Source organism: Arachis duranensis, chromosome 9 (genome assembly GCF_000817695.3).
Source record: "Arachis duranensis cultivar V14167 chromosome 9, aradu.V14167.gnm2.J7QH, whole genome shotgun sequence".
Taxonomy (NCBI): Eukaryota; Viridiplantae; Streptophyta; class Magnoliopsida; order Fabales; family Fabaceae; genus Arachis; species Arachis duranensis.
This window is the reverse complement of record NC_029780.3, coordinates 86,471,159-86,478,737: the sequence shown is the minus strand read 5'-3', so window position 1 is coordinate 86,478,737 and position 7,579 is coordinate 86,471,159. Positions and strand designations below refer to the sequence as shown.

The following is a 7,579-nucleotide window of genomic DNA, read 5'->3' as shown; positions in this document are numbered from 1 at the left end:
TACGTTATTATGTTTTCTCAAATAATTGACAATATATTCTACTGTCGATGCATATATGCTATTTTTACTAAATAAACATTTATATTTTTTTATGTTTACATCTCACACTAAATATGCTAAATACTTTCAATCAAATACTTAGAGTTCTCTTCGCTTTTTGAATTCTCTAAACTTTTGAATTCTTTTAATTTCTTTATTCTTCTCAAAATGTGATTCAGCTTGTTTGACTAAAGAGAGAGGAACTCAAGTGAAAGATTTTTAAAGCCAATTTCTACTACGTTGCGTATTCCTGGAGCAGGCATATTTTCTATATGCAAACATATTAACAACACGCATGTACCGTGTTGGTCAAAAAGCGACGAGAATATCTAAAAAGTTATGTAGATTTTTTAGAAAAAAGAAGAAATTTCTGCACTACCTGCAACAACATGCAACCTCTGTGATAATGGTGATTTGTCATGCGCTCAGATTTGCTGCAAAAGTTACTTCCACCGAAAGTAACATGCGACTCTCGTGTTGATGGAAGCTCGTCACACGTCTCTCTTTCTTCCAAAACTTGGTTCGAGTTAAAGCAACATGTAATCTGCATGTTATTTCAGACACTTGCAGCTTTACATTATGATATAACACTCCATAATGAAATATAGCTGCATAATGCAGAAATATTGTCTTTATTAAAAATAATTTCTACATTATTGTTGTTCCAATTATTATGGGATAAAAATTTAGAAGGCTAAGAAAATTGTAACGTTGCTTGCGAGGTCAAAGTTGTTCAAAGAATAAATGAAAGTTATTGTTCTATTTTTTATTTATTTTATGACACAGCAATTAGAAGTGGTAAATGGAGAAGTCCGTTCCGACCCACCTAAAGAAACAGTCCTAAAACCTTCACCTGTCTCACCTAACGGCGGGATGGCATACTTGACCTACCAAATCTCTCTTTTTATTTTACTATTAAATGTTAAATAATGTATATAATTTTACAACTATTTCAATAAATTTATAATTTCTAACGATATAAAAAAATTATAATTTCTCAATTTATAAACATTAAAGTCTTTATAATTATAAATATATAATAAATATAATCATAAATCAATTTTTTTTACAAAAATACCCGTAGCCAAAAAAATTATTGGGTTTGGTGGAAAAGTCCGCTTCGCCAAAATTTGCCAAAAACCACGGTTTAAGCGATGTGGATTAGACAGACTTTTTAAATATGACGGTCTCATATTTTTAACCCGATCCACTTTTTTTGACGGATTATGCAGATCAACTCGATGTGTTTAGGCCCATTTGCCATCCCTAAGAGTAATATTAGAAAGAGAGAGTGTTGGTGGGTTTTGTAAATTTTGAAAATTTAATTTTAAAAAATAAAGATAATAACGCTATGATGTATAATAGTATAAATGAAATAGGTAAGAACTCACATTTATGCTTGGAACACCTAAAATTTTTTCGTATTCAAATATTAAGAGTAAATTATAAATTTAACTTTTGAAATATTATTTATTATAAAATAATTTTTAACAAATCAATGCAGTTTTATATTATTCATAAGTATATTAACATTTTAGTTCTAAAATTGTTATATTACTATTAAAATTATTTTTATTTGGATGACTAACGATTTTATCAAAATAAAAGTATTAAACAATTTCCATCTATGTATTGAGATAATTTTGTTGGTGAATTAATATTTCAAAATCAATATTTAGAAGCGCTTAATAATATAATTGCTTCCATCTCAGTACGAAAAACTCCACAAAATTCCAAAATCAGTGTTCTGAAAACAAACTTTACAATCAATGTGAAGTAAAATTTACACCACAGAAGAACCAATATCTGTCTATATAGATCAAAGCTTCACATTGAGCAATCAACATGACAAAAAAAAGAAAAGAAAAGAAAACTCAGCCTCACAAATAAAGAACAAAAATAAATAAGTATATAGTTTAGAAGGCTTCAATTCAATTTGCAACAGTTGCACAACACATGCAGTTGATGAAGAATGAAGACACAGCCTTTCTCTTTTCCTTTGATTTTGGCATAGTTGGTGTCACTTCCTTCTCTACTGTTTCACATGTTCCAGCAATGTTACCTTGTTTTGAGTACTTAGATTTCTCACTGTAGCTTCTTTCCATTGTAACTATTTTCTCTTCTTCCACTGGCATCTCACTTGTACTGCACTTATCTTCATAGAGCAATGGACTCTGCTCTGATTCTCCAATTTGAAGATTGAGATTGAAGCTTGGTGATTTTTGTATCTGACAAGAACAGCTATCTACAGTAGTTGTTGTTGATGTACTTTCCCTTGTTTCAAGTGTAGAATTGTTCGGACATGGATCAGTGCAATCTTCACATTCATTGTCAAATGCTTTATCATCAATTGAAGAATTCAGCTTCTCGCTGATCTCTTGATAACTATACACATGTGAAAGGGAATTGGAATTCTGCAATGAAAAGGATTCTACATGTGAAACAAGTGGAATAACTTCAGCTTCAGCTATAACAAGGTGATGATTTTGATCTTCTGAAGCATTGTTGTTGCGATTCTTATCATTGACTGAAGTTGCGTCTTCATAATCCGAGGATGACATGCTTGAGGCATTGTGATTTTTGGTGTGGTTCTCAGTGCCCTCTTGGAAATTATAGATATGTAACAATGAACTAGAATTATGCAGAGAAAAAGATTCAACATGATCTATGGTTACCAACTGAGAGTTGCATTGTTCTAAAACCTCAAGGCCTTTTTCAGCTTCATCTGAATCCTTCTTGTTGGGGTTGTTATCATCACAGTCATCAAAATGGTGCCCATTACAAGTTGGTTCTTCATTTCTTTCTCCATTGGAGTCCCCATTAGGCCCTATAGGACTCTTTTCATGCGAATTTTCTGTTGTTGATTCTGCATGAAGCAACTTGTGATTTTCCTCAAATTCATGCATTGACGAGTGTTCCCCATTTACCTTGGTCAACAAATTAGTACCATTGCTTATGTTGCCACTTGGCGAATTGGATTTGATTCCGGATAAATCTCCCAAACTATTCTTTACTTCATCTCTATCATTGTCTCCAGAAATGTTAGAAGATACATTGTTTTCTTGTGTTTGTGTATCTCTTTCTATAACAACATCATTATCTTCAGGACGAATAAGAGTAGTATCCAGAAAATCACCTTTTATTAGTGATGATTCAGGGAGGACTTGATCCGCAACTGGTGATTCTTGAAGTTCTGCTTCACTGAACATGTCCTCCGCGGCCGATATTAAGACTTTTGTGTTCTCTTCCTCTGTAAGAATTCAACCAATAATGGAATTAACTAAGAGCTCTTAAATTTTCTTCATCATTTTGTATGTGAAAGTATATATCTATGATTGAAGTTTAACACTAGAATTTAATTATGTTCTTCTAACCTTGTTTAGGATCTTCTTCAAGGTGATCAAGATTTGTTAACAACAGATCCTCCCTTAACGTTGATTCTGTTTGATTTCCATAATCCTCAGTATCTACTAATGAAAAACTTGACAAAATTTCACATTTTTCACCACCTTCTTCAACTGATTCAGCATTTTCAGTTCTGTCAGGTAGTCCAACTTCAAGTATTTCTTGCCCTACGAAACAGAATTACAAAGAACAAAAATGTTATAATGCCACTTCTTCACTAAATAGCTATTAGTTAACTGAAAAATATACATTATGAAATAAATTGGGAACCTGCACTATTATTAGAGTTTGTCAAATCAAATTGATCCTCTGAATCCACAATGGTACTTTTAGCAAGAACATCGATTCGGCTGTCACACAGAACAAATTCAGTTTCATCTTTGTTACTGGCATGATAAGTATCTAGACCCTGAGATACATGTTCTTTAGGATCACTTGCTTCGCTATGATCTAAAGCCAACATAGTATCGATTCCTTGAACGTCTGTGCCTTCTGCAGTTGGATGCATTTGATTTCGCGTATGCACATCACCTGCATTAGTATCTCCTTCACCTCCTGTATGATCAGAAGGTGCATTTTTCTCCTGAAATTCTTCACTTTCAGAAGTTGGAATCATTCGGTTCTCCATATGCGCATTCCCTGCATTAGTACCTTCTTGGAATGAATCATTCTTGGACATGCTTGGCAATGTAACTTTCTCCTCAACATCTTTGCCTTCAGCTGTTGGAACTGCTTGCATTTCTACTTTTAAATCATCTGTAAGCTTATCTTCTTGTGGCTCATCTTTCGCAGGTTCACTTGTTGAATGAACATAAAATTCCTTTGCAGATTTAGAGTCAGCATATTCCCTTTTGGATGTTGGGTTTACTTCATTCTCTTCCTTCACACTATCTTCGTGATGATTGAGGTCATTATGAGTTTTCTTCTCAGCTTCGCGCACGTTGTCTTCTTCTGCAACAATGAAAATGTTTCTTGTGAAGCAAGAAATATAATAAACTCTACTACATCAACGCTTTCTTCGACATTCCAATGATGTATGCACTCAATCACATACCTTTGATATCAGTTGTATTATTGTTACCCATTTCCTCGACGATGCTCAGTTTGCGAACGCCTGCAGTACAAGAAATGTAAGGAGACTAGTACACAATCAATCAATAACAATTAAGAACCTGCAAGATCAAAAGTGTTTATATTTGAATATATCACTGAATGGTGAAATGTAACACTTGGTTTTTGTGAGATTGCCAAGTTGTTCATACTTAAACTGCTACTAAGCTGTTATTGCTTGCCACACAAGCCTCATTTTCTGTGTTTTTTGTCTGCTTAGAAATCATCAAAATTGGTCGCGATACAACACATATGATCATCTCTTTATGATCAACATTTTTCTACCATAAAAAAAAGTGCTTTATAATTTAAGAGCAAAATATGACCAAATAAAGTTCTTTCTGTCTGTTGAAATTTTCTTAAACTAATTCTCAAACAATTATTGCAGACCCATAAGAGAAACTAGGGAAGGTCACTACTACTAATCAAATCTTTTCATGGTTAAGCTTTTGGGAAATACATATTCAAAACAATGAAATGTCTTTTTCATTTGTTATTCCTTTTTTCACAAAGAGAAATAGGTGTGAGTGTTGTTCGTGGCTGTCTTAAAGTGACAACCATCAACAAAAGAACCATTGAACAATGTACTTGACAGATAGGCACTAGGGACAAGTTCATTAAAATTAAGCAAGAATAAGGTTCACATAGCCATATACACTGTAAAGAGAATGGTATGAGTCTCTTGATGGGGCTTATGTTTATTTTTTTAGTCCAATAGGTTTCATCACTTGTGTGCTACAGATAATTTATTTGTATACCTATATATATATATTTGAAGTAAAAACTCAACATAATAAGGCGGAGCAAAGAAAATCAACAAAAAATTGATTACTTAAAACACAAATCAACTGTCAGTCATTTTCGGCATAGCCATCAACAATCAAAGGGTTCACCACCATTCCACTCATTGGAGAGCCAAAAAAAACCTGTTTATAATTTCCACTACACTTGAGTCTTGATTATTGAAGATACTATCACTCCATTTTAACCAAATTGTCCAGATAATAGCTAAAAAGCCAATCAACCACTTCTTTCTCTCATTTTTCCTCACTAAAAGATGTGTATATTATGGTTAATGGTTGCAATGTCGTTAAAAAATCACACTTATTATTAATTTGATCTTCGAAAGATCGATCACTTCAAATTAATCATTGAAAAATATAATAGTAAATTATATTGATCATTTTATTAGTTCAATAATAACTTATCACAAAATTATTTAGACTATGTATTATTATATAACTGATAAATAAACTAGTCTGACTTATGGTTTTATTTATCAGAATCAATTTTAAAACATTTAATTTTTCAAAAATTAAATTAGATTATACGGAAAGCCACGGAATATTTTTACTCTTAACCCATCTCTATTGACAGCTAACTCAATCTAAAATTAGACGACTAGATTTAGAGAACTTAGAAGTTAGAACTAAGATCACACCAAAATCTAAAAATGATAAAGCATTGTTCGATAAATATTACTACTCTTCCCCTTCTCAATTCTTTTATAAAGTAAAGTTGGTGGTGGATTATAAGTAATGCCCCAAATGCCATTTTTCTTTCTTTCTTTTTTTTTTTTGTAATTAAGGTATAAATGATAGAAGCAGATTGCAAGTGTATGGGCCAGTTTGCTTAGTTTAGTGTTCCGAGTGATGACCCTAATCATAGTTTGCAATTAGAGATTAGTGATTACAATTTGTTGTGCTTTCGGTATTTTATGACATAATTTGTCCCACGGTGACCTAAAAGCATATGAACAGTCATGATCGTTTGGATTTAGAAATTAATTAGCCTTACAAAGTTTAATACAACATTCTAATTTTTTTGCAACTTTTTTATTTATTAATTGATTCTTTGGAAATTATTTGTAGCAAAGATAGTAAATTTAGGAAATACCCTTAGAAAATAATAATTAAGAGTAAACTATTATTTCTATCTATGAAAGTTGAAAACGCTGACTTATCTATTCATAGAAGATAGAAATTACTATTTGGACCCATAAAAAATAGATTTTTGCAGGCAAAATTATTCAAACCATAAAAAATTAAATAAAATTTTTAAACTATGCTTCTCTCCACCACTATTACCATCATCTCTCTCTCTCTCTCTCTCTCTCTCTAAATGTTCTTAGCAACTCCAATCCCAAACTCTACTACCACTTTCCTCCCCAAATACTACTATCATTGCCTTCATTACTATCACCACCACCGCCATCGCCACCCTTCTTCCTCCCTCCACCTCTTCGATCCCGATCTCAACCGCAGGCTCTACATCCTCCTCACCTTCCTCTCCTTCCGAAACTCCAACCCCGTTGCTTCCTCCTCTATTGTTTCATCCTTCAAATTCAGCAACAGAATTCCTTTGAAATCTTTGAGTCGCTGTTAGCGTGAAACCACGTCTTATCATCATTGTCCATGGCAAAAACCACCCACACCTGCGTTGAGCAGCCCAGAATGCGGTTCTCTGGAACTCGATCCGAATTGTCGTAGGGTGGAAACAAAAAATGCCTAATGCAAAAACCTCTTCATGTGCTCTATAAGTTTCATTAGGGTGTTAAATTCTGATGCCAGATGGTTAAGCTTGACGGTGATGAAAGACGGTGAGGATGATGAGGTTAACTGTAGTGACGGTTTACTCGCATATGCTAAAAGATTCTCTCTGTATACAAAGAAACAACACAATAAACTATACAAAAAGATTCAAACACACCCTTACACTCAAAACAACACAACAAATTCCAAAACTTTCTTTTTTTTTTTTCAAAAAAAAGAGACTTTCTCCAACCCATCTAAATCACTAATGTTCCAACTAATTTGAAGCTACGTTCATCTAGTGCTAATTTGATTCAAATGAATCTATGAGGATGATAACACAATAATGAAAAGAGAGATCTTTATTTACTTAAGGAGGCGAAGATTGGAGAAGGGTGCGTGGGAGTTTGATGCGGCGAACTCGGAGGCGGGCATGGTGAGGTAGATGTAGAAAAGGCCGGTGGCGAAGAGAAAGAATACGACGAGGGCGGCGG

At 33.4% G+C, this 7,579-nt stretch overlaps 1 protein-coding gene across 2 annotated transcripts; it reads right to left on the bottom strand.

The window, feature by feature from the left end:
- Nucleotides 1–1,911: 1,911 nt before the first annotated feature.
- LOC107466083 (uncharacterized) lies at nt 1,912–4,789 on the bottom strand. Of its 2 annotated transcripts, XM_052254667.1 has the most exons (5): nt 4,707–4,789; nt 4,499–4,558; nt 3,715–4,395; nt 3,414–3,611; nt 1,912–3,289 (listed from the first exon to the last, which is right to left on the bottom strand). In XM_052254667.1, exons 2-5 carry the CDS (start codon nt 4,527–4,529, stop codon nt 1,971–1,973), a joined length of 2,229 nt encoding a protein of 742 aa, XP_052110627.1. In that variant the 5' UTR covers nt 4,530–4,558; nt 4,707–4,789; the 3' UTR covers nt 1,912–1,970. The 2 variants fall into 2 exon arrangements, with proteins under 2 accessions (XP_052110627.1, XP_020986070.1); XM_021130411.2 differs by lacking the exon at nt 4,707–4,789 and having other exon boundaries at nt 4,499–4,600.
- Nucleotides 4,790–7,579: the final 2,790 nt, after the last annotated feature.

Bases quoted from the DNA above. Each gene is read 5' to 3' on its own strand.
- LOC107466083 (XM_052254667.1), bottom strand. From the start codon at position 4,529: ATGGGTAACAATAATACAACTGATATCAAAG. The intron at 4,396-4,498 runs GTATGTGATTGA...TCATTGTTGCAG, and splicing joins TAATACAACTGATATCAAAG to AAGAAGACAACGTGCGCGAA. The intron at 3,290-3,413 runs GTTAGAAGAACA...GAATTCTTACAG, and splicing joins TGAAGAAGATCCTAAACAAG to AGGAAGAGAACACAAAAGTC.